The sequence below is a fragment of the Lepidochelys kempii genome, unplaced genomic scaffold (assembly GCF_965140265.1).
Source record: "Lepidochelys kempii isolate rLepKem1 unplaced genomic scaffold, rLepKem1.hap2 scaffold_163, whole genome shotgun sequence".
Classification (NCBI taxonomy): Eukaryota; Metazoa; Chordata; order Testudines; family Cheloniidae; genus Lepidochelys; species Lepidochelys kempii.
The window spans coordinates 115,017-141,639 of NW_027333610.1; the positions used below are offsets into that span (position 1 = coordinate 115,017).

At 47.2% G+C, this 26,623-nt stretch overlaps 1 protein-coding gene across 4 annotated transcripts; it reads right to left on the reverse strand.

Annotated features, from left to right (window-relative positions):
* Positions 1-2,038: 2,038 nt before the first annotated feature.
* On the reverse strand, positions 2,039-26,623 carry LOC140904514 (kelch-like protein 23). 4 transcript variants are annotated; one of them, XM_073326896.1, is made up of 4 exons: positions 21,267-26,623; positions 19,798-20,209; positions 3,218-3,419; positions 2,039-2,971 (listed from the first exon to the last, which is right to left on the reverse strand). In XM_073326896.1, the coding sequence occupies exons 1-4, from the start codon at positions 22,186-22,188 to the stop codon at positions 2,873-2,875; spliced, it is 1,635 nt and encodes a 544-aa protein (XP_073182997.1). In that variant the 5' UTR covers positions 22,189-26,623; the 3' UTR covers positions 2,039-2,872. The 4 variants fall into 4 exon arrangements, 3 of the variants coding, with proteins under 3 accessions (XP_073182997.1, XP_073182996.1, XP_073182999.1); XR_012156543.1 differs by having other exon boundaries at positions 2,039-3,419; positions 22,785-26,623; XM_073326895.1 differs by having other exon boundaries at positions 2,039-3,419.

The window sequence follows — 26,623 nt, forward strand, 5'->3', positions numbered from 1 at the left end:
GAATGTTGGTGTAGAGGGCTTCTACATCCATAGTGGCCAGGATGGTGTTATCAGGAAGATCACCGATGGATTGAAGTTTCCTCAGGAAGTCAGTTGTGTCTCGAAGGTAGCTGGGAGTGCTGGTAGCGTAGGGCCTGAGGAGGGAGTCTACATAGCCAGACAATCCTGCTGTCAGGGTGCCAATGCCTGAGATGATGGGGCGCCCAGGATTTCCAGGTTTATGGATCTTGGGTAGTAGATAGAATATCCCAGGTCGGGGTTCCAGGGGTGTGTCTGTGCGGATTTGATCTTGTGCTTTTTCAGGAAGTTTCTTGAGCAAATGCTGTAGTTGCTTTTGGTAACTCTCAGTGGGATCAGAGGGTAATGGCTTGTAGAAAGTGGTGTTGGAGAGCTGCCGAGCAGCCTCTTGTTCATATTCCGACCTATTCATGATGACAACAGCACCTCCTTTATCAGCCTTTTTGATTATGATGTCAGAGTTGTTTCTGAGGCTGTGGATGGCATTGCGTTCCGCATGGCTGAGGTTATGGGGCAAGTGATGCTGCTTTTCCACAATTTCAGCCCGTGCACGTCGGCGGAAGCACTCTATGTAGAAGTCCAGTCTGCTGTTTCGACCTTCAGGAGGAGTCCACCTAGAATCCCTCTTTCTGTAGTGCTGGTAGGGAGAACTCTTTGGATTAGTATGCTGTTCAGAGGTATTTTGGAAATATTCCTTGAGTCGGAGATGTCGAAAATAGGATTCTAGGTCACCACAGAACTGTATCATGTTCGTGGGGGTGGAGGGGCAGAAGGAGAGGCCCCGAGACAGAACAGCTGCTTCTGCTGGGCTGAGAGTATAGTTGGATAGGTTAACAATATTGCTAGGTGGGTTGAGGGAACCATTGCTGTGGCCCCTTGTGGCATGTAGTAGTTTAGAAAGTTTAGTGTCCTCTCTCTTTTGTAGAGAAGCAAAGTGTGCGTTGTAAATGGCTTGTCTAGTTTTAATGAAATCCAGCCACGAGGAAGTTTGTGTGGAAGGTTGGTTTTTTATGAGAGTATCCATTTTTGAGAGCTCATTCTTAATCTTTCCCTGTTTGCGGCAGAGGATGTTGATCAGGTGGTTCCGCAGTTTCTTTGACAGCTTGTGGCACAAGCTGTCGGCATAGTCTGTGTGGTATGTCGATTGTAATGGATTTTTTACCTTCAGTCCTTTTGGTACGATGTCCATCTGTTTGCATTTGGAAAGGCCTAATCCCATCAGCCACACTATCAGAGGCTCGTTCACCTGCACATCCACCAATGTGATATATGCCATCATGTGCCAGCAATGCCCCTCTGCCATGTACATTGGTCAAACTGGACAGTCTCTACGTAAAAGAATAAATGGACACAAATCAGATGTCAAGAATTATAACATGCATAAACCAGTCGGAGAACACTTCAATCTCTCTGGTCACGCAATCACAGACATGAAGGTCGCTATCTTAAAACAAAAAAACTTCAAATCCAGACTCCAGCGAGAAACTGCTGAATTGGAATTCATTTGCAAATTGGATACTATTAATTTAGGCTTAAATAGAGACTGGGAGTGGCTAAGTCATTATGCAAGGTAGCCTGTTTCCTCTTGTTTTTTCCTAACCCCCCCCCCCCCCCGATGTTCTGGTTTAACTTGGATTTAAACTTGAAGAGTGGTCAGTTTGGATGAGCTATTACCAGCAGGAGAGTGAGTTTGTGTGTGTATGGGGGTGGGGGGATGTGAGAAAACCTGGATTTGTGCAGGAAATAGCCCAACTTGATTGTCATGCACATTGTGTAAAGAGTTGTCACTTTGGATGGGCTATCACCAGCAGGAGAGTGAATTTGTGTGGGGGGGTGGAGGGTGAGAAAACCTGGATTTGTGCTGGAAATGGCCCACCTGATGATCACTTTAGATAAGCTATTACCAGCAGGACAGTGGGGTGGGTGTATATATAAAGTCTGCTGCAGTTTCCACGATATGCATCTGAGGAAGTGAGCTGTAGCTCACGAAAGCTTATGCTCTAATAAATTGGTTAGTCTCTAAGGTGCCACAAGTACTCCTTTTTACTTCAGTGACACCAAATCATTTTTTGCAGAGAAACAGTTTCAGTCAAAAACTGTCACCCAGCTGTGAAGCAAGCAGCCTCATACACAATAATGAACTGAAATGTTGCAGCAGGGAGTTACAATGTACTGGTTCTGTGTGAAATCCTGGCCTCATTGTAGCTAACTGCAAAATTCCATTGACTTCAATGGCCAGGATTTCATCCCCTGACTGAGCACCATAGGATTAGAACAGCTCAAAGTGTATGTGGGCTCAACTCCTCTTGTCATTTGTACAACTCTCTCCATAGCCATCAACAGCAGCTCTGAACAGGGTTCCCTAGGTGCTACCTAACACCTGAGTGACACTTTACACATGGAACTGAGTCAGCACAGAGGTGATGAAGGCATTGGCTTAAATAAAGAATCAGTTTAAATCCTACCATATGCTTGCTCTTTTCCTTCCAAATAAAATCAGGGCCCTGCCAAGCTCCTTAAGAACCCAGAGGAATGAAGCATGAAGTAGCTCAGGTCTTTATAGTCTCCCTATGGCTCTATTTGCATTTTAGGTACTGTCGTCCCTATGAGCTGAAAATAAAAATAAATTTTCAACTACTGAAATTTGGATTTCTTTGGACAGATGCCTTTCACCTGCTGCTGCCTGGAGTGCTCTTTAGCATTTGAGAAGCTGCAGTCCTGTCATTTGGAAAAATCAAAACAACACAAACAAAAACCCAACAGCCATGTTTCTGACTGACCCTGCAATGCTATAATTTCTTCTGCTGTTGCAGAGGCCAAGTTAGTGAGTTTGCTAACAAATGTTTTCATGGAATCATGCTGACACCAGCGGAGATGTCTTGATAAAGAAAGGAGCAAATCTTCCATTTCCATATTGGTTCCTTGAGGACAAAGGACACCAGCATTTGCCAAACTGGAAAAGACAAAACCAGGAGAGGAATAAATGATGTTTTCAAGATTCTACAAGTTCTACAGACAATAAATATCAGCGCTTGTAAGCGTTAACACACTGGAATCCCTCTCTGTATAGTGACCTGGCCAGCCTTGCTTAAGCCCATGTGTCAAATCTTCGTATAGAGACACACCCATAAATAGGAACTGGGCAAGGGACTTTGCTATTTACCACCTGACATGTGTCAGTATAAGGGTCAAAGAGCACCATGTTGGGGACAGCCACGTTCCCCTTCCTCTGTCCCAGGAGATAAATTTGGCCATTGGCAGTGCTGCATCCCATGAAGAATTTCTGAGTCAGGCACTCTTCATCCACTTGGGTCCATTCATCTGTGTCCATATCAAAGCGAAAGGCTCCACCTCCTATGGTGTAGAGAGCTCCATTCAGAGCTGTAACACAGAGGTCATACCTAGGGAGAAGGAAAACTGGTGATCTCTGCAGGACACAAAGAGGAGGGTCAGCACCCCCAGCATGCATCTAGTTTCATCTAAACTGAAAACCATTGAACAATTGGTATAGATGCTGAGAATAACTCAGTTTGATGATAGTGAGTGAAGATCTCAGGCCCTTTCTGCAATATTTTTACTAATCAACTCTGCTTTACTTGCATCAGAAGTTAACTGAAATGTTGCTACTCTTTAGCTTTCAATAGCAACCATCCACTTCAGGAAAAAATCACCTCCTTTAAATAGTTATTAATCTTTCCCAGGACACTTTCAGGGAGCTTAGGGCCTGGGATTTAATAGCAATTGCCTTTCTTTTCTTCTTTAATTCAATTAATACTGCTTTTATTTTGCATTTAAATATCCCCCTGCAGCCCCAAACAAGAGCAAAATGCTAGGGCAAGACCACTAGATAGTGAAACTGACTAGAAACTGAGCAGTCTAGTGTCACTGTCCAAGTCCAGTGAAAGTGAAAAAGTAAACAATAGAAATAATGCCAGCCTTTGGTGATCATATTTTAAAGTGTGGTGATTGTCCAAAATAGCAACTTGGGGCTGTTTTTATAATCTCTCTCAACAGATCTGCTCTTAGAATGAATTCACTTGTGCAGAGGAGAGCATCAGGCCTTCACACCAGTGCATCAGCTTTGTGTTCGCCCTGCACAGAGGTAAATTTCAACCTTTGCCATCAGATTAAAGGGGCACCTAAGCATAGAGAAAAAACTGCCTTTGTGATACCCTAGGGAATATTTCAGTTCTGCAGAACGCCTTTCAGACTCATGAATGCATCAAGGACATTTCAGAGGGTAGTAAATGGTCTAAACCAAGTTTTGATAATTGAAGACATACTAACATACCTAGATGACTTCATTTGTTTCCCAAAAACTGGGAAGGAACATCTGGTAGGAATGGAAAGGATCCTAAAGCTTTTTAAGGAGTCAGGGTTTAAATTTTTGGGAAACAAATATCAGTTTACAAGGAGTCACATCTCCCTCCCAGGACATCTAGTCAGTGTGAGGAGCACCAGGAAGAGGTGGTTCAATAGTTTGTAGTTCTCTGTGGGTTCCACAAAGATGTGTACAAAATTTTGCAGCATGGGCAGCAGCGCCATTATACCAGCTAATTAAGAAGAACTTTGTCTGGACAGAGCAACACCAAAAACCATCGGCGTCACTGAAAGAAGGACTTCTAAACCATGCTGTGCTTAACTTCGCAGATCCATCCCATCCATTCCTGGTAACCTTGTGATGCCTCAAAGTTTGCTGAAGGATTTGCACTTAAACAAATGGATGAGCTTAGTAGGTGCAGAGTGGTGGCTTTTGGAGGTCGCAGATTAAATGAGAGGGAAATCAAAGATTTGGCTACAGAACTGGAGTGTCTAGCAAGTGTGGAGGCCTTCAAGGCCTATCTTCCATACTCAGAATTCACAGTGTACACAGGGCACAGTGCCCTGCAGTGGCTCTGATGAGGGACATTTTCAGCAAGCAGCCGGGTGCCCAAGCCACTGCCAATTATTAAAATGGACTATCAATTATTCTCCTCATTGCATTTAGTAGGCCTTTGCAGGAACTTAGCACTACTAAGGTGTTGCTGGGAGGGAGAGGATAAGACAATCCCCAGAAGTTAGCCTGACTCTATGTCCTCCCTAATACGCTGGGATAAGTGTCTGTAAAAAACAGTAAGTCTGAATATATTTTAAAACTGTCATTATGGAAAAATATAGCTGCCAGCCTAATGGCTCCAAACTGCTTGCTTAACCATTTTTGGGGGTTTTTTTGTGTTTTGTTAGTAACATGTTTTTGTAACACCTGCTTTTTGCCCAACAGTTGATTTTGTTTGGTCAGCTATAACACTTTTGATTAACATATCTTTGTAGCTTTTTAAGTACAGTAACTCCTCACTTAACATTGGAGTTACGTTCCTGAAAAAATGCAACTTTAAGTGAAATGATGTTAAACTAATCCAATTTTCCCATAAGATTTAATGTAAATGCAGGAGGTTAGGTTCCAAGGAAATTTTTTGGGGGGCAGACAAAAGGCATTATATACTGTACAGTACTGTACTGTGGTTGGGAGGTGCCCCTGGCTTACCCCACACAGGCACAGCCCGCTGCAGATAATGAGGCAAGCAAGGACGCTAGGAAGCACCTTACACAGCAGCAGCTTCCCGTCAGAAGAACAGGTGCCGACTTTGCCAGGGGATGCTCAGGCCTGCCTCTTCCCACCCCCACTCCACACCGGAGCACACCGCGTCCCCACTTCCATTCCCCCTTCCTCCCAGCGCTTCCCTGCCACCAAACAGCTGTTTGGCAGCACTTAGGGCTTTCTGGGAGGAAAGGGGAGGAGCGGAGACGTGGCGCTTCCCCGTTCCTCCCCCTCCCTCCTAGCACTTCCACTTGTTAAAATTCCACCCACAGGCTGCACAGAAAGTTAGGGATGAATTCCACACCTTCTCTTAGAAGTTTTGCATGCTATTTAGGCTAAGATGATATTTCTCTTAATTTCACCACATTACTTTTAAGTATCTCACTTACATTTTTAATCTCTACAACCTGTTCTTGTTCTCCTTCCTTGGGGCTGGATTCTGAGTAGCTCTGGCCCAGGTGTGCAGTAGGAGAGGAGGAACTAAAGCTCCCCCTGTCCTGACACTTGCATGACATAAATTCTGGGCAGAATTTCAGTTCCACAGCTCTGAGACTCCTCCAAAATTACTTCCACAGAGGCACTTGGCACCCCAGATGGAGCAGGGAGAATTAAGTAGAACCATGGCTCTGTCCCTTCCTGTTATCAGCTATGCTGGGGAGTACATGTCCCTAATGAAGATCTATGCTGAAACGGCATGATCTTGACCTTGGTGTTTACAGCCAGTGAATACCTGTGGATGGTATCATATCACCTCCTCAGAGCTGTACTTCGGCAAAGGGGTGCCTATTTAGGGTCTGATTTTGACATGCTAAATCCATAATCTACAATTAATAACGTTGCAGTGCACATCATCATATGATGCCACTTCTGCCTGCACCTAATGGTCACCTGACTTCCTTCTTAAAAGACATGGGTATTTCCAATTTGAACTGGAAATACATTGCATGCCACACTAGAATTCCATTACAAAAGGTACAATATTTGTATAATGGAAGTGGAGAAGAGGAACTTGTCCAATGCTCCCTTGTAAAGCTGCTGCTCTTCCAGCAGCGGTAGATACGCTGGAGGATAGGGATAGGATACAGAGGGACCTAGACAAATTAGAGGATTAGGCACATGACTTATGAGGAGAGTCTGAGGGAACTGGGATTGTTTAGTCTGCAGAAGAAAAGAATGGGTGGGTGCGGGGAGATTTGATAGCTGCTTTCAACTACCTGAAAGGGGGTTCCAAAGAGGATGGATCTAGACTGTTCTCAGTGGTAGCAGATGACAGAACAAGGAATAATGGTCTCAAGTTGCAGTGGGGGAGGTTCAGGTTGGATATTCGGAAAACCTTTTTCACTAGGAGGGTGGTGAAACTCCGGAATGCGTTACTTAGGGAGGTGGTGGAACCTCCTTCTTTTGAGTTTTTTAAGGGCAAGCTTGACAAAGCCCTGGCTGGGATGTGTGATAGACCCAGGCCAGTTGGGAACAGCAGAGTAGCCCTACTGGGATCCGGGAAGTGCTAAAGGATCTCCCCTTCCCCCCAGCCTAAGAGGGGGATCCACAGGTCCTGGACACCAAATGATTACGGGGGACAACTAATGAAATAACAGGGACAGGGGTGTGGTCAAAGGGTCAAACGAACGGAACCAGATGGGGACACTGAGCAGAGAACCCCGGACAGCATCCACTGCTCCTCAAAGGCGTCAAGGCAGTCAGTGGATGCTGCCCAGAGGAACTCTGCCCAGATACGTGAATGGATGGAGGATCGGAAATAGGCCCCACAGTCACAAGAGACTCCATCGGCCATCCTCCTCACCCTGGTTTTATAGATGGCCATTTTAGCCAGGGCCAGGAGGAGGTTGACTAGGAGGTCCTGTGACTTTGCGGATAGGGAGTGCATAAATAAAAAGGTGAGGGGGAAAGCGTAACCAAAAGCACAACAAAATATTTGTGAGGAGCCAGAATATGGGCTGCAGCCTGGCACACTCCAAGTATGTGTGCACCAGAGTTTCCCTCACGCTGTGAAAGGGGAAGGTGCCTGGGATAGGGGTGAACCGCACCAAGTACACGCCTGTGCTCACGGCTCCATGAAGGAGCAGCCAACTGATATCCCTGGCGGGACTCAGGACCAAGGTGGAATATAGGCTGGCCCACCGGGGCTCCTCACCCTCCAGAGGTGGCAAGAGGTCCCGCCATTTTGTATCGGGGCGGGATGCGATGGTGAGGACGTGAAGGGTGTGGAGCACGAGCGTGTATAGATGTTTCCTTGGCGTGGTCTGGAAGCAGACTAGCTGCAGCTCATGCAGCTGGCTCACGGTGAAGGGGCAGGGGGGTTAGTTGGGTCCACAGGGCAGGGGCCCGATGAAAAGGTCAGGTGAGCCTGGGGTGGAGGGCGGATGGGGCACGCTCTCATGCAGGAGCCTGTCGAGGTAAACCAGAACAGCGGGCGGCAAAGCGGCCCTCACCTCCTGAAGTGCGCGCCAGGGAGTACGAGGTCTGGAGAGCCCCATGCGCTGAGCAAGTGTCAGGGGATCCAGCCAATCTCCCCAGTTGTAGTCCAGGAGGTCTCCAACTCTTGTGACTTCTGCCAGGACGAACCTCTGGCGCACCAAGGGGGACTCCGCCACCTGCACGCGGAGCTGGGGGTTGTGTAGCAGGGGCTCCATGAGATCTGCCCCCTTGGTGGCTGCCACGGACCTGGTCATCGAAAGCAGTTTCCAGGTCCGGAGGAGGTCCTGGTAGAAGAATGGCAGCCCGGGTCCTGGACCACAAGGAGCACATGGTCGGCGTACACTGACAGGACCAGCCGCAGCTCCGGCTCCCACAGAGCCAACCCCGTCAACCTCCTGTGGAGGAGACAGAGGAAGGGCTTGATCGCCAGAGCGTACAGCTGGCCCGAGAGGGGGCATCCCTGCCGTATTCCTCGCCCAAAGCTGACCGGTTCGGTCAGGGTCCAGTTGAGCCTGACCAGACACTCTGTGGAGGTGTACAGCACCTGGAGAAAACCCACAAACTGGGGTCCAAAGCCAAATGCTCGCAGAGTGCTCAGGAGATACCCGTGATCCACCCTGTTGAACACCTTCTCCTGATCCAGGGACAGGAGGGCGAATGACAGACCGTCCCTACACCCGAATTCCAAGAGGTCCCAGACCAGATACAGGTTGTCGAAGATGGTGCGGCCCGGGACGGTGTAGGTCTGGCCTGGGTGGATCACATCCGCCAGCACGGACCCTAACCGCAGCGAGATGGCTTTCACTATGACCTTGTAGTCCATGCTGAGGAGCAACATGGGACGCCAATTTCGTAAATCGCGAAGGTTCCCCTTCTTTGGCAATAAGGTGAGCACGGCTCACCTGCACGAAAGAGGGAGGACTCCGCTCTGCAAAGACTCAGCCCAGACAGTGACTAGGTCTGAGCTGAGGACGTCCCAGAACACGCGGTAGAACTCCACAGTCAGCCCGTCCATGCCCGAAGATTTATTGGTGGGCGGCGGAGGGCTTCCGAGAACTCGGCCAGAGTGAGAGGCAGCTCTAGCAGGTCTCCGTCGCCTGCGCTGACTGTCGGGAGTTCGTCCCAGAGCACTCTACAAGCTTTAGGATCGGTCGGATCCGGGGAGAAAAGGCCTGTGTAAAAGCCCTGGCCCTCCCACACATCTCCGCCGGATCCGTGAGGGGGGTGCCATCCTCTGTGAGGAGGCAGGTGACGTGTTTCTTGGCCCCCCTCTTTTTCTCCAGGGCATAGAAGAAGCGGGAGCATGATCCATCTCCCGAAGGAGGCAGATGTGGGATCGAACAAAGGCACCCCGGGTCCAATGCTCCTCGAGGGCCTGGAGCTCCTCCCGCTTCTCCCGGCACACCCCGCAGAGGGATGGATCCTCGGGGCTGGCGGCCAGACGCCTCTCCAGCTCTAAGACCTCCCGTTCCAACTGCCCTATCGCTGCATCCCTCTGTCGGCTGGCGCCCCGGGTGTAGTCACGGCAGAAGAGCCAGGCGCACACCTTCCCCAGGTCCCACCACCGCTGTGCCGAGGGAAAGGCACGCCGCTGCCCTCACCAGGCCAGCCAGAACTCCCAGAAGGACGCCACGAAGCCCACATCCTCCAACAAGCTGTTGTTAAAATGCCAATAGCCTGGCCCCAGCCTCTCTGCACAGAGAGAGACCGTCACGATGGCTAAGTGATGATCGGAGAACGGGGCCGGCCGGATGCTGGAGGAGTGGGCCTGTGAAAGGTGCAAACGTGATAAATAAATGTGGTCCCAGCGGGAGTGGCGCAACTGATGGGCCTCCACCCAGACAAAGGTGAACATCGAAACATCGTCCGGGTGATGGTCGCACCAGACATCCACCAGGGAGTGATGTTCAACTATCTCCCGGAGGACATCCGTGGCGGCCGGGCACTGCTTGGTCCCTGAGCGAGCCCGCTCCTCGAGGGTGGTGTTAAAGTCCCCGCCCAGGACCAGGCACTTGCGAGGATCCAAGATGCCAAGGAAGGTGGACACCTGCTGATAGAATCGTAGCTGCTCCGGGCCCGATGTCAGGGCACAGATGTTAACAAGATTGACCATGAGCCCCTCCATATGGGCCCAGAGGTGCAGCAGGCAGCCCGGCACAGCCTTGGTGACCCCCAGCACCTCAGGCCGCAGGTCAGGGGAGAACAGGGTCACCACTCCAGCCGTACGAACTGTGAGAGGGCTAAAGAAGACCCTTTCCCCCACAGCGGAGGCAGTAGCAGGTGGTTCGGCTGCAACAGCGGAGATAGAGGCTTGGGGGGAGGGCAACAGGGCGGCGGGTGTGGGAGGGACGGCGGGGTCTGCCAGAGGGATCCCACCCACCTTGTCCCCTGCCATCATGAGCAGGGAGGGAGGGGGAGACACCAGAAGGAGGAGGGGAAAGGGGAAGCAGGTCGATCACTCCTCCCCGCTAGGCTGCAGGCAGGGGAAGAGGGTCCCAAAAGGGGTGGGCTGGACAGGGGTGCAAATCAGGGGCTAGCGGTCAATCAACAACATAGGGTGGGATTCAGGCTCCTCTAGCTGCACTAGGGGAGGGGGAATACAACAGCATTGAGGGGTGCAGTGAAGGGGGTTCAAACTAAAATGAGGAGTGGCACAAGCACATGGGAGGGGGCATTGGCGCACGGAGCAAGGGGCTAAGCGGGCTGGAGGTAGGGCAGGGAACCAAGGGGCTAGCTTCGGAGGCTGGGGCGGGCCAAACACACAAAAGCTGCAGAGGGAAATGGGCAGGGCAGGCAAACAAACTGAAGCTAGTAAGGGGGCTAGGGCAAAGGGGAGGGGCAAAATGCTGCAAGGGGCAAAGCTGTGGAGTGGGCAGTCCGGGGGGGGCCCAAATGGTGGAATCAGGGCGTGGCAAGCTAAGCAAGCAGCTGAGTCCAGAGGTAGGAGCTGAGGCAGGTGGTAAACTGCCAGTGGGGGTGGTGGAGGGGGGGGTGGTGGAGGGGGCGGTGATGCAGATGGATCGGGGGGCAGCTCCACACTCCACCCCCTGTGTCCCCACAAACACAGTCAAAACCCCCACCACAAGAGCACAGTTCCAAAGTTACTCAGTCCTTCATGGCCCCCTCCACAGTGGTCTGCAGAGTCTCTGCGCACTCCCCCAGTAACGGCAGGTCCTCTTCGTCTTCCTCCTCTAGGGCCCAGCAGCTCCCGGGCAGCAAGGGCAGCAGCAGCTCCAGATGGCAGTCCGGTGGCCAGGCACTGGCAGGCAGAAAGGGCCTCTCTAAGGCGGTGGTGGTGATGGTGTTCACAGCAGCAACGGCTGGGGCCCCTCACTCCCCCCCCGTGGGGAGCAGGCCAGCAGCCCCCGGCAAGGAGCAGTAGCAGCACCCGAGCGTGTGTGTGGGCAGGGGAGGTCCAGCAGCTGGTCAGCAACCAGGTAGCACAGAAGGGGGGTGGGTGGGTGGTGTCCGGCCCAGCCAAGGGAGCAGCTGGAGTGGTGATAGCAGCAGCAAGAGCCCAAGGCCCAGCAGCAGCAGCAGTCTCCCTCCAGGCCAGCCGGGTTCAGCAGAGGAGCCGAAGATGGGTCTACTGGCCACTGGATGAACAGGGTTCTGTTCCCTGACTGACCAGAGCAGGGGCTGCTTCAGGCTAATGAGAACACCTGACTCCAATTAACCTGCAAAGAGTCAGGTGAGGCCATTAAGCTAATGTAACCCCCTGACTCTAAGGCCCCTCTGATAATATAAAAGGGCTCACTCCAGTCAGGCAGAGAGGAGCCAGAGAAGAGGAAGTGTGGCTGAAGGGCTGGTTAATGAAGACACCCTCAAGTCATTGGTAAGGGAGCCCTGAGGAAAGGGAGAAGCAGGAGAGTTGTGGGGAAGTGGCCTAGAGAAATGTAGCAACTCTGGCAGTGAAAGGTCAGCTGCCAACAGCTGCTACCATTAGGGTCCCTGGGCCGGAACCCAGAGTAGAGGGCGGGCCCAGGTTCCCCCCAACCCACCACTACAGAAACACCTCCTGGGAGGGGAAAACAGGCCCCTGTCAGGACAGGAGGCTAAACTATTTTGGCACGAGGCTGTAGGAGCAACAGAGACTTTGGGAATTCTCTCACCAACCTCCATTGCTGGCTTATGATGAAAAGGGCTCAGTAGACTGTATCCCTGGCCCTAGAGAGAGAAGGGCTATGTGGAGGGTTGCAGTGAGCCTCCAAAGCTAGCATAAACCACCTGGAAGTGCGGGACCCACGGGGACAAGGTTGGAGCTCTGCCACAGATGATTTAGTTGGGGATTGGTCCTGTTTTGAGAAGGGGGTTGGACTAGATGACCTCCTGAGGTCCCTTCCAACCCTGATGTTCTATGATTCTATGATACACACAGTGGACAGAGCAGGCAGCCAAATGACACTATCAGGGAGCATTGCACAACTTTAAAGGAGCATGTTTCTTAATGGAGCAGCGACGTAACTTCGAAACAACGTTAAGCAGGAGGACGTTAAGTGCAGGTTTCAGAGTAACAGCCGTGTAGCTGTAGCTCACTTCATCGGCTTACGCTCAAATAAACTGGTTAGTCTCTAAGGTGCCACAAGTACTCCTTTTCTTTTTAAGTGCAAAGTTACTGTATAAAAAAAATTAAGGGTCTGAGACAGGCGGATTGCTTTGTGAACATTAAAAAAGTCTCCAGCAGCAGACTGAAAGCTGGCCACCAAAACTCTGCTGTTAAAATACTCAAAAACTGCTCCAGACTAGTGGGATAATGCTATAATATACTGTGTTTGTATGTGCTCAAGACTAAACAAAGCAAAAGCTTTCAGTAAAGGCATTCCTGTAAAAGTGCTGAAGACTAAAAGTAAAGACTTTAAATAAAAGCACTTAACTTTGGCCTTCTCTACACTAGGTGGGGAGATCGATCTAAGTTACGCAACTTCAGCTATGTGAATAACATAGCTGAAGTCGATGTACTTAGATCTACTTACCACGGGGTCCACACTATGTGATGTTGACTAGAGCTGCTCTACCATAGACTCCCCTTGCGCTTCTCGTTCAGGTGGAGTACAGGAGTCGATGGGAGAGCAATCTGCGGTGGATTTAGTAGGTCTTCACTAGACCCGCTAAATTGACTGCCGATGCATCAATCACTGCGCATCAATCCCCCAGAGTGTAGACAAGCTCTTTGTATGATTTATGCCAACCATCTAGCAGACAGACGTAATGTGTCTCCATTAATTTATTTCCTGATACCACCTCACAAAAAGTAAAGTTACCTAAAGCTTTGGGTTTAAAAAACCCTGGGTAACCGCTCCTTATGAAGTGCCACCCAGAGGGATGCTTGTGCAGATGGATTCACAAACTGTCTGGATATACACTCACAGTTCACCATAAATCTGGAAAGCAAAACATGGCTGCAGATGCGCTCAGCTGGGTGAGGGCAATGAGAATAGACTCTGCCTGCTCTTGTAAGGACATCTGACAAGAACAGCTTAAGGACCCTGAGTTATGTTTGGTGCCAAAAGATCTACTGAAGGACACCCACATTAGCACAGTGCAAGAATGATTATCCATTGATCTCGCTACCAACTGGCTGATGTATGCAGGCAACAGGATTGTCTTGCAAGCAAGCTTGCAGAGAACTGTACTGGAGTGTCTTCATGATAACAAAGCAACAGGTTACCTGAGGTGTGAAAAGACACTGAACCAGGCATACAACAGATGTGAAGGCCTGGGTGCATTCCTGCTTTACCTGTCAAGAAAGGAAAGCACCAGCAAGAAAAGGAAGAACTCATTTAGAGGAAATACCCCACCTAGTGAGCCCTGGGAGTTCATACAAATTGAAAAGACACACTACCAGAAACACTTGGTGGAAATCAGTATTTGCTAGCAGCATATTACATCTTCTCAAAGTATGTGCTATCACAGCCATGAAAGGATAAAAGAACTGAGGCAGTAACGGATAAATTGATAAAACATGGAGTGTTATATTTTGGCCCATCAAGCTGCATCTGCAGTGATCAGGGAAGGAATTTGAACTGTTATTATTACACATGGTTGTCAATATCTCCAGATAATCAAAGAGAGGACCAGTGCTATTCAATATTTTTAACAATGTCATAGAAGGAAACATAAATAATTGTAAATAAAATTTGAAGATGACACACACATCAGTGGAAATCTAAATACAATGAAGACAGGTCACTGATAACCAACCGATCCAGACTGCTGTGTAGCTGGATGCAATTAAAGAATATATGTTTTGATTATACCTAAATGCAATGTCATACATTTAGGAACAAGGGATGTGGACCATACTTCTAGGATGGGGAACTGTCCTGGAAAGCAGTAATTGCAAGAAGGATTTAGGGGTCATTATAAATATGAGCTCCCAGTGCAATAGTATGGCTAAAAGAGCTAATGCAATCCTTAGGTATATAAACAAGGGAACATTGACAAGGAATATGGAGGTGGTATTACCTCTGCATACAGTACTGGTGAGACCATTACTGTATACTGTGTCTTCTTCTGGTGCCCACACTTTACATAGGATGTTGACAAATTGGAAAGGGTTAGAGCAGAGCTACAAGAATTATTCAAGGTCTGGAAAATACTCCTTACACTCAAAGACTCAAAAGAGCTCCGTCTATTTAATTTATCAAAGAGAAGATGATTATGTGATTTAATTACAGTCTAGCAAGGGCTTATACAAAGAGAAGACATCTGATGCAATACTACTACTGCAGAGAAGGATTTGGAAGAGCCTGCTGAGGGAAGGGATCAGAAGGAGACCCCATCGGCAGGAAGACACGGGCTGCATTGTCCTAGGGACGGGGGTTCCATGACCACTACTCCCAAGAAGAGGAGAATGGTGGTGGTGGTCTGGGACTCCCTCCTAAGGGGGACAGAGTCATCCATCTGCCGACCAGACCAGGAGAATCAAAATGTGCTGCTTGCCTGGAGCTAGAATCCAGGATGTGACAGAGTGTTTCCGAGACTGATCAAGCACTCAGACCATTACCCCTTCCTACTTCTCCACGTGGGCACCAATGATACTGATAGGGGAAAAAACCCAGAAAACGACCCTATAATCATGTAAAGCTACGCTGCTGTCTTTTTTCTATGCTTATCTGTCCTTTCTACTTTGTTTATGGATAGAAAGAATGTGAACTGTGTGTAACCTGCACTCCCTGCTTTTGGGAAGAGAATTCCTTATACAGATAAGCCTCCATGCTCGTACCTACCCCAGAACTTCAAACAGACTGGGTTAACCGGTTCGAACTGGAAGAGATATCACAATGTATGTTGAACCAAGCTATAAAAGCTCATCCCTGTTCTTTGTTCGGGGCTTCACCATTTTCCTCTGAAAAGGAATTGGTGAGCCCTTCAGCTGTCGTATTTGCTAGCAATAAAGTGCCTCACTTTATCAAAGAGCCAAGACTCTGTGTTTTGTTTGGCTAATACAGAAGTCCAGGGAAGGCTACCCTCCTAACCCTAGACGGGAGGGGAACCCTTTTTCCCTAACAATACTGCCAAGAACGACCTTGACCAGATCACTGCATGGCTCTGGGAAGAAGTTTGAGGGGCAAGTGGTGTTCTCGTCTATCCTCCCTGTTGAAGGAAAAAGCCCAGGTAGGGACCGTCGAATTGTGGAGGTGAATGCGTGGTTACGCAGGTTATGTCGGAGAAAGGGCTTTGGATTTTCCACCATGGAATGTTGTTCCGGGAAGAGGGATAGCTAGGAAGAGATGGGATTCACCTAGTGAAGAGAGGGAAGAGCATCTTTGCAGGCAGGCTTCCTAACCTAGTGAGGAGGGCTTTAAACTACGTTCGCTGGGGATGTTGATCTAAACCCAGAGGTAAGTGGGGACGGGGGATACTGGGAGGAAACACAAGGAGGAGCGTACAAGATGGGAAGCCTCCTAATTCATAGTGAGAAAGTAGAGCAATCGGCTAGTTTTCTTAGGTGCATGTACATAAACGCAAGAAGCCTAGGAAACAAGCAGGAAGAATTGGAAGTCCTGGCACAATGAAGGAACTATGATGTGATTGGAATAACAGAAACTTGGTGGGGCAGTTCACATGATTGGAGCACTGTCATGAATGGGTATAAACTGTTCAAGAAGGACAGGTATGGGAGGAAAGGTGGAGGAGTTGCACTGTATGTAAGGGAGTAGTAGGATTGCTCAGAACTCCAGTTTGAAACTGAAGAAAAGCCTGTTGAGAGTCTTTGGGTTAAGTTTAGAGGCGAGAGCAACAGAGGTGATGTCATGGTGGGCGTGTGCTATAGACCACCGGATCAGAAGGATGAGGTAGACGAGGCTTTCTTTGGACAACTAACTGAAGTCTCCAGATCACAGGCCCTGGTTCTAATGCTGGACTTCAATCACCCTGACATCTGCTGTATTTTTAAGAAGCCTTATTGAGGGCACAGGAACAAACCATCCCAAAGTGCAGAAAGAATAGCAAATATGGCAGGTGACCAGCTTGGCACAACCATTAAATCTTCGGTGAGCTTAAACTCAAAAAGGAAGCTTACAAGAAGCGGAAATTTGGACAGATGACTAGGGAGGAGTATAAAAGTATTGCTAGAACATGCAATCAGGAAAGCCAAGGCACAGTTGAAGTTGCAGCTAGCAAGAGATGTGAAGGGTAACAAGAAAGGTTTCTACAGGTATGTTAGCAACAAGAAGTTGGTCAGGGAAAGTGTTGGACCCTTACTGAATGGGGGAGGGAACCTAGTAACAGATGATGTGGAAAAAGTTGAAGTACTCAATGCTTTTTTTGCCTCAGTCTTCACAGACAAAGTCAGCTCCCAGACTGCTGCACTGGGCAACACAGCATGGGGAGGAGGTGAGCAGTCCTCAGTGGTGAAAGAACAGGTTAAGGACTATTTAGAAAAGCTGGACATGCACAACTCCATGGGTTCAGATCTAATGCATCCAAGGGTGCTGAGGGAGTTGGCTGATGTGATTGCAGAACCATTGGCCATTACCTCTGAAAATTCGTGGTGATTGGGGGAGGTCCCAGACGATTGGAAAAAGGCAAACAGTGTCCATATTTAAAAAAGAGAACCCGGGGAACTACAGACTGGTCAGCCTCACCTCAGTCATTGGAAAAATCATGGAGCAGGTCCTCAAAGAATCCATTTTGAAGCACTTGGAGAGGAAGGTGATTAGGAACAGTCAACATGGATTCACCAAGGGCAAGTCATGCCTTTGATTGCCTTCTACGATGAGATAACTGGCTCTGTGGATATGAGGAAAGCGGTGGATGTGATAAATCTTGATTATAGCAAAGTGTTTGATTCGGCCTCCCACAGTATTCTTGCCAGCAAGTTAAAAAAGTATGGATTGGATGAATGGACTCTAAGGTGGACAGAAAAAGATGACTAGATTGTCGGGCTCGGTGGGTAGCGATCAACGGCTGGAGTCTGGTTGGCAGCCGATATGAAGCGGAGTGCCCCAGGGGTCGGTTCTGGGGCCGGTTTTGTTCAACATCTTTATTAATGGTCTGGATGATGGGATTAATTGCACCCTCAGCAAGTTCACAGATTACATTAAAATGGGGGGAAAGGTAGAGATGATGGAGGGTAGGGATAGGGTCCAGCGTGACCTAGGCAAATTGGAGAATTGGGCCAAAAGAAGTCTGATGCGGTTCAGCAAGGACAAGTGCAGAGTTCTGCACTTAGGAAGGAAGAATCCCATGCACCGCTACAGGCTGGGGACCAACTGGCTAAGCAGCAGTTGAGCAGAATAGGACTAGAGATTACAATGGATGAGAAGCTGGATATGAGTCAACAGTGTGCCTTTGTTGCCAAGAAGGCCAATGGCATATTGGGCTGTATTAGTAGGAGCATTGCCAGCAGATCGAGGGACATTATTATTCCCCTCTGTTCGGCATTGGTGAGGCCATATCTGGAGTATTGCGTCCAGTTTTGGTCCCCCCACTACAGAAGGGAGGTGGACAAATTGGAGAGAGTCCAGTGGAGGGCAAAGAAAAGGATCGGGGGCTGGGGCACATGACTTACGAGCAGAGGCTGAGGGAACTGGGCTTGTTTAGTCTGCAGAAGAGAAGAATGAGGGGGGATTTGGTAGCAGCCTTCAATTACCTGAAGGGGGGTTCCAAAGAGGATGGATCTAGACTGTTCTCAGTGGTAGCAGATGACAGAACAAGGAGCAATGGTCTCAAATTGTAGTGGGGAGGTTTAGGTTGGATATTAGGAAACACTATTTCACTAGGAGGGTGATGAAGCACTGGAATGGGTTACCTAGGGAGGTGGTGGAATCTCCATCCTTAGAGGTTTTTTAAAGCCCAACTTGACAAAGCCTTGGCTGGGATGATTTAGTTGGTGTTGGTCCTGCTTTGAGCAGGGGATTGGACTAGATCTCCTGAGATCTCTTCCAACCCTAATATTCTATGATTATGTGGTACTAGATGGTTCTTTAATTTAGCAGAGAGGGAAGGAGGAGAATCCTGGGAACTACAGGTCAGTCAGGGAGGTGGTAGAATCTCCTTCCTTAGAAGTTTTTAAGGTCAGGCTTGACAAAGCCCTGGCTGGGATGATTTAATTGGGGATTGGTCCTGCTTTGAGCAGGGGGTTGGACTAGATGATCTCCTGAGGTCCCTTCCAACCCTGAGATTCTATGATTCTATGACATAAGATCCAATGGCTGGAAGTTGAAGTCAGCTTCAACTTCTAACTGGAAATAAAATGCACATTTTTAATAGTGACTGTAATTAACCATTGGAACAGATTAGCAATGGATGTGGTCAATTTGCCTTCATTTGAAGCCTTTAAACAAATGCTGGATCAATCTTTCTATTAAATATGCTCTAATTCAATTACAAGCCATTGCCTGAAGTTAGCAAAGTTCTAACTGAAATAAAGATGTCTATTTTAACAATGAATGAATAACCATTGGAACAAGTCATCAAGGGGTGCCGTAAATTCTCCAGTACTTCAAGTCTTTAAATCAGGATTTGCTGTCATTCTAAAAGCTATGCTGTAGCTCAGCTATAAGTTGCTGGATTAGATATGAGGAGTGTGTGAGGTTGTTTGGCCTGTGGAATGCAGGAGGACAGACTACATGATCATAGGGATCCCTTCTGGCTGTGAAATGTATGGACCCATGAATGGGATAGGACATGTGGACACATCCTCTATTCACCATCCTGTGAAACAAAAAAATCTGTTAAAATACTGTCAAGGCAACCAATGAAATGTCTGAGGACCCTTTAACTAAATGCTTTCTGATTCTTTACTTTGCAAATCTTTGATGTGATTTTCATCTTGGCATTGTCCCTTTTTATATTGATTCAGACTCACACTAACTTGAGAGCAGACAACCTCAACCTCTGGCAAGGGGGCAGAGCAGGAACTTCTACTACTGGTATGTTTATTTCTAAAGAGAGAAGTAAATAAACCCTCAGCAAACCGCATGCACTGTTCTGGGCAGAAGCAGATGTGTGTGACTCATGACCCCCTTTTCTGCTCCCTCCACACATTTGTTTGTAACACTCACTTGGGGCACCTGGAGTTAAATGAAGTGTATGCTCTTTGGGGCAGATAGATTTGAGCTGCACCCTGCACATTGAGGCTCTGAGTGCAGCCTCTTGTGTCACTGTAACAGAAACCAGCATGATCAGATGGATCATACCAGACCAACCAGAGGTGAAATTCAGCTCTACTGAAGTCAATAGGAGTTTTGCCATTGACTTCAATGAAATCTCTGTGAAATCTTTTTCAGGGAGTCACATCCCAGAGAAAAGTTCCTCACCTGGGAAGCGGAGAGAAGGAGATGACATCCCAAACATCCTTCTCCATGTCCAGTCTCTGCATGCCACCATACACATCTCCCTTTTCATCCAGGCCACAGACCACGTAAAGCCTGGTCCCCACACTGACTGCACCTGCTCTCTCCACAGGCTGAACCATGGGGCTCATGCTTTGCCACTGAGAGTCCATTAATGCCAGGCGCTCCACATCTGGGATTATCCCTTCATCTGTGCTCCCTCCAAGAGCGTACAAATACAGCCCAGCCCCTACGGCACAATGGCTGTTGCGAGACTGCTTCATAGCAGGCCCTTCCAGCCAGTTGTTGTCCCAGCAATTATAGATCAACACCCAGTCCACGCTGTACCACACAAACTCATCTCGGAAATAACCTCCTGTCACAAAAAGGAAGTTCCCTGAGGATAGAATGGAAAGAAATGTCAGGCAGAGGCATCTCTCAGCCATCCTCATGCATATCCTGCTGCCCACTTCCCCTCAAGCAATTTGCACATTTAGGCTTCCTTCCTTCAGCCTGATCTATGTGGAGTCCCTTGCACCTGAGTAAGTTCTCCTTGGAATCAATGGGACTCCAGGTAGGTATGGGGTCTGCCCGTGTATATCAGAGTGCAGGACTGGAGTCTTAATCTCTCCTTCAGCTTCTAATAAGGATGAGTCATGAACAGTTTGCTGCAAATATTTGATACTCGGTATTTGAAATTTAGCTGCACTGCCTGCATTGTGATTGGTCATGTAAGTCGGATGGCCTTGTTTCTCTTCCCTTATAGGAGGAAGCTAACTCTTAAAATAAGGTTTTCTGTATAGAACTAAGCTTAAATGTGCATTCCACGAGTATTCATCCCTTTACAACTTGATCACCCCAAAGCCATCACAAAATGGCTGCAAAGATAGACATAGCTAATCTGCCCTTTAATTTGCACTGTCACACCAGTTTACAACATTTCTTTCAGTATTTGCTCAGATGTGTCAGGCTAACAGAATATAATGACTCTCCCATAAGAGTAATGCACTCAGTGTAAGGCACTCAGGTCCGTGGAGTTAATTCTGAAGCTCATCCCTGTGACAGAGAGGGCTCTGGCCCAAAAAGGGAGCTATACAATAGAGTTACTCTGTACAACCAATGTAAGTGGGAGTAGAGTCATAGCTTTAATGTTTATGCCCCATGGTCATCACATTCAGAAAGAATGAATATTTCCTTTTTTCAGTCAAGTCCCCATACAAACCCCTTACAGCCAGACCACCAGGACTAACAGGTCTTTGAACCAAAGTGAACTTTAGGTCTGAGTTAAGTCACTAGCAGCACTGATGGTTTAATGGGGGGAGAATCTGAGCCCATGGCAATCAAGGCTCCAAACCCTGACTTCCTCTGAATTTGCCTAGTTCTTACTAGGTGCCACCTGCATTATTTGCTGCAAAGAGTTCTCCTGGGTACACATGCATCTAAGGGAGAGTTACCTACTGCTGCCACTGCGTACTGGATGAGGTTCCTGCGTTGCAGTGGAGAGCAAAGATGCCAGGTGCCAGATTTAGGTTGAAACTGAAACAATTCTTGCTGCTCCTTGTCATGCTTCCCTCCCAGAACATATAGGGTCTCATAGCTCCTGCTGGTGCACGAAGACAGCTCCATGTTCCTCCAGCTGAGTGGAGGGCAGCTGTCTAACTTCTTTAGCAGCCTGGCAGAAGTATCCTTCTCTCCAAGGCGTTTGCTTTGTTTCACCAAGATATCGAGGAAAGAAAGACTCAGGAAGGTTACTCTGACCTGCCCCACCAAGTCCAAGAAGGCCTCCTCCCTAGATGCTGGGTCCTGCATAACCCATTTCATCACAGTATCAAAAACCACATCCTCTCGGGGAACAAAGAGGTTATCATTTTGCAGGAGCTGGAGCAACATTTCTTTGGGAAGTGTCTCAAATTCTTCCTGAGAAGTCACTTCCGTCCAGTGCGTGAGAGCCACACTGAGAGCTGATGCATGAAGCTCTGGACAGGCGAAGCATTGGGCATAGGCCATCAGGCTCAGACAATTGGAAACTTGCAGTTCCCTCTCCAGGAACTTCTCGCACATCCTTTTCACTCTCTCAAACTGGAGGAAGTCAGCTGTTTCCAGCAGGCGAGTGACATTGTGCAGAGTTACGAGCACCTTCGCTGTGTGAGTGAACTCGAGAAGCACTTGGAAAGTCTCTGCATCTACTCCTCTGATCACTATGTGGTGTTCGGCGCTCTCTCTAGTGCCCCCAAAAAACATGGCCTCAAAATAGCGACTGTGGAGAGATAGTGCACCACGGTTGACCTGGAAAAGTCTCTGTCCAATCTCAAGAGTGGTGTCAGGAACTGGTTCTGCCTGAAGTCTCAGCCCTTCTGGTTCCTGCGCACAGTCCATGTTGGTTGTCAGCTGGAGGAGTTAATTTTAACTCAGCCCTTCAGCACCCTTTGCTCATGTGAGGCATCTGGAACTGTGACTTCGATAAATATGGGATATGCCAGCCTTGTCCTAAAAATAGACCATGCTTCCTACACTCCTGTCTGGCTCCACTGTCTTTCCCATTCTCATTAAACTTACTCTGCCACCACTTTGCTCCCCTCAGACCCCTCAGCAGTTGCAGCAGTAAGGCTGTAAATCAATACTGAGGTTTTGTGGCTAGTTTATAAACCTAAAGAGCAAGGGGTAACAAGCCCCATTAGAGGGGCTGATTGATTTCAGAAGCCTAATGGTGAGTGAGTGGGAAAAAACCCTGCACACCCTAGAGAAATTCCATAATTTAATAAGAAATAAATACTTGGCAGTTACAGCAGTTTTCATTCAAGGTTTTACAAAATCCGGTTAACTAACCCTAACCAGTCCCTGTGGGTGGACAGGCAGCTGATCTCAACTCCCAAGGAAACTGACTCACAGAGAGGTGAGGTGATTTTGTCCTGCCCCCACAGGGTAAATCTTAGATTTGGCAAGAGCCCAGAACTCCCGGCCCCTGTACTCACCAAAATGAGATTAAATGGTTTGACTAAGCTACAGACGAGGAATTGTGTGTTTTTAAACCATCAGATCTCTCTGCAGTTCTGGGAAGCAGACGAAGTTCAGAATGATGTGGGCTTCACGAAGTAAAACCAAAAGGAGCCAGCCAGTGTTCTCAAATGCAGAAGGTCTGTTGTAAAAAAAACAAGAACTCCCAGGTCTTTCTCTAAATGAAGAAGTTCAATCTGCAACTTAATACTGGATAAAACACAAGCAACCAACTAAACTGAGGCACAAATCTAGGTGCCCTGGAATGGATCCAGATCCCGCCAGCACCACTCTACTTCTCACAGAGAACAGTGTGAATGTGCCCTCCCTCCCTGTTCCCAATTAGCTAGGCCTTCACAGATGGGGGTATTTCTGCACAGTAAATGGGGCTCAGAAAGCCAACTACAGTTGAAAGTCCCCCTCTGTTCCACCAGCTAAGGAGAAACTGTCTCCTAGCATGAGGTTCACAATAATATTTCTTTAGCAGTTAAGAGCCCTTTTCTGAGGACCTTTGTCCAGAAAGGTACTAGAGTCTCAACTATCTCCTACTCTGAACCTCACTCTAATCAATCTGACATGATGGATTTAAATGATTCTATTGGGATCCAGGAAGTGGGCAGGATCCACAGGACCTGGAAGCCAAGTGATTTCAGGGGACAACTAATAAAATAAGAACCTGAGTGCGGTCAAAGATTTAAATGATGCTGGGTGCTTTGATGTAACTCTGCCTCCAGATTTGTTACCAATCCTTGACATTGAGCTCTGCAGGTGCACTGCAGAACTCATACCAGGCTGCTACAGCTTGGAGAGATTGGGCTTCTGCCCTTTAGTATTGACACTATCCCTTTCTACCAACCCAACCCCTCATTAATAACACATGGGCTGCTCCAGAGAGCAGTTGTAATTTGCCAGTCAATGTAAAGTGCACAAGCTCCCAGCTGATATGGTCAGATTCTAAGATATGTGACCTGAGGTAGATTTGGCTGTTGCCAGTAGCACTGGCAAAGGCAATGTTATTCTCTAGAAGTGCTCTAGGTCATCATATTAATGGTCTATTAGTAGGTTATACTATCCATCCATCTAAATATTTATACCATAGTGATGAGCCATAATATATGAGAGCCTTTTGAAAGAACAAGAACCAGGTAGTTCTCCACATACTGATCCAACTCTCTTCATCTATCCATGTCAAGGAATAGGCTGGGATAATTGTTATAACGGATTTTAAAACAATTTCTGTCCCGTGGGAAATTCCAATATTTCATCATGTTTTCATCCTCAATTGGGACAAAAAGTCAAACTATCAGAACTTTTCTTCTAAAAGTTCAGAAAAAATTTGATTTGGCAATATCTGATTATTAAGAGTTAATATTAACCAGTGCCTGCTTGAGTTGCCCTGGTGCTTCCTAGGAGCGTGTAGTTCATTTGCCCCATGGTCCCATTCTTCTTTATGAGCCAAGGTCCCCTGCTAGACTAACTCTCCCATGATGCAACATGATACACTGCAGCAGTTTAGACAGATATAGATTAACACTGAATCCTCCTGAAACTACGTTTAATTTTCCATTAGGAAAATGGATAGTTGTAAGCAAAATTGACATTTTCCATGGAAAATGTTGATTTTCCAGAAACCACATTTTCCATCATTAAATGGAGCCAAGTCATGGAGAAGCAGTGATTCTTATTCTTTCGCTCAGTCCCACAAATGTAGAATGAAGATGGGGCAGAGGAGATGGGGGAAGTCTTATTTCTGGGAGTTTTCTCAGCAACCATGGGAGCTATCCTTCCTCACCAACTTCCATCTCCAAATGGAGTGGTGGCCGCACATCAGAATCCATATCTACATCTGACATGGTCTTTCACCTTCCCCTCCACCCTCTCTGCTTGCAAACATCTCTATGCCTTCTTCACCACTGCCATATATGATTGGCATGCTCTTCCAAGATCTATGCAAAGACATGGCAGAGTTAAGGTTCTGGTGCACAGTTAGCAGGGGAGGCGCCTGGTTGTTAGAGAAGGCAGACATGCACTGTTAAATAGCTTAACTTTTCATTTCCTTGCTTTGGTAGTTTTGCAGCAGGTATGTTTCCAAAGTTGTGTGAATTAGTCTACGTAAGTCTGTAGGACAGAACCAGTTTTGTAGATTTTCTGCAGAAGCCCTAGTACATTTGTGAGTTCTATAACATAGCATGTTATACAGGTAAAATTCCTGTCAATTACTGAAAAGTACCACAATTACAGAAAAGAAGAACTTAAAAAAAATAGATGGCACAGCTTTGATCAAGAACTAGCAAAAGCTTATAAAAACTAAAATCCAACACCTCTTCTCCCTGAAGTTTTACTTACATAAACATACTATTGAATTAATCTGCAACTTCACATATGTATTCAGAGACTGTCACTCTAGTGACAAAAAGGGAGATTTAGAAGCCCCCACTCTTCAAAATACAGAGTCCATGCAGCTAAAAAAGAGTAATTCTATTTCAACTCCTACCTTAGCAAGACTACATAACCAAGTTCCAATTAAAGAACAAAGTTGACCTTCAAAGCCATGCAAAATCATGTTCAATGGAGCACCCAGACCAAGTTGTGCTTTCACGTATATGGACAGCATTGTTCTTATTGATGTTGCATGAGTCAGAAAGAACTCTAGCTGACTTTTATATGTTATGTTGAGTTTACAAGACTGGCTTTCCAGATTAAAATTGACAGATAGGCACAAGAGCAGCAAACTAGTCTCTTAAGAGCTTTTATTTATTCACAATTGTGCTGAAGTTTTCCCATGTATCATGTATAAAGTTTAGAAATGCATAGTTACAAGTCAACAAGAAGAAGAAATCACAAGTGGAAGTATGAATATGTATGCAAGGTGCAAAGTAATCTAGTACTACTAGACTGCCTGCAGTAGAAAATTAAATTTTAAAATAAGCATACAGGACAAAACCAATGTTCCTTCCCCATGGTCCTATCTGCTATATAGAAGAAAAAAGGTAACTTCAGTAGGTTTTAGGTCACTCAGCCAAGCCTGAAATTTTCTGGGGCCACTCAACACAGATGTCTCTAGGGAAGACTGACTTTACAAATTCCACCAAAGGCAAGGTTTGGAACAAGAGCCAGAAATTGATAAGATTCCCTCCTTAGCTCTGGTGTTTATAAAGAATGGTAACAAGTCAGTAAATACTCAAATTCATTTCCCTATAAGTATCTGAGTGGGCAGGCAGATAAGAAATCACTAGTACAGAGCCTAAGATGCTCTGTGGAATGGTCCCTGCCTGTAAATTCTGCTGCATAGAGGAAAGAAAAGAGAATTGGAAAAAACAAACCTGAAGAAGAGCTCTGCGTAAGCTTGTCTCTCACTAACAGACATTGGTCCAGTAAAAGATATTACCTCACCCACTTTGTCTCCCTACTATGAAAACTTGGTTTTGGGGGTATTTAGTTAGTCTTTTAGATCCAATCTTCATGCATGCCTGCTGGCTACCACTACTCTTAGTTCCAAGCAGTCATTTTAAACCCAGAATAGAGAAAGGGATGTCTGTACCATTTAAGACTTCAATTTGAACACTGACTAGAGCAGTAATGAAGTTTTTCTTTATTGAACAAAATTAGATCCGATTTTGCAGTCGTCATTCCGTGTTCCTGCTATCACTGGTGGCAAATGACAAAGTAAAAAGGTCAAGGTCCTTCTGCCCCTTATAAAATGAACATTTAAAAAAAACCAAACAAACAATCTATTCCCCAAAATGGGAAGGTTTCTCATACGCTGTTCATTATCTCCAATGATTTGCAACCTTGAGGTTTCAGTGAGTCCCAAGAA

Excerpts from the sequence above, each read along its gene's own strand:
- LOC140904514 (XM_073326895.1), bottom strand. The coding sequence starts at position 22,188 with ATGGACTGTGCGCAGGAACCAGAAGGGCTGAGACTTCAGGCAGAACCA. Across the intron at positions 20,210-21,266 it reads GTACGCAGTGGCAGCAGTAG|GGAACTTCCTTTTTGTGACA; the intron begins GTAACTCTCCCT and ends TTCTATCCTCAG. Across the intron at positions 3,420-19,797 it reads TCCTTCTCTCCGCTTCCCAG|GTATGACCTCTGTGTTACAG; the intron begins GTGAGGAACTTT and ends CCTTCTCCCTAG.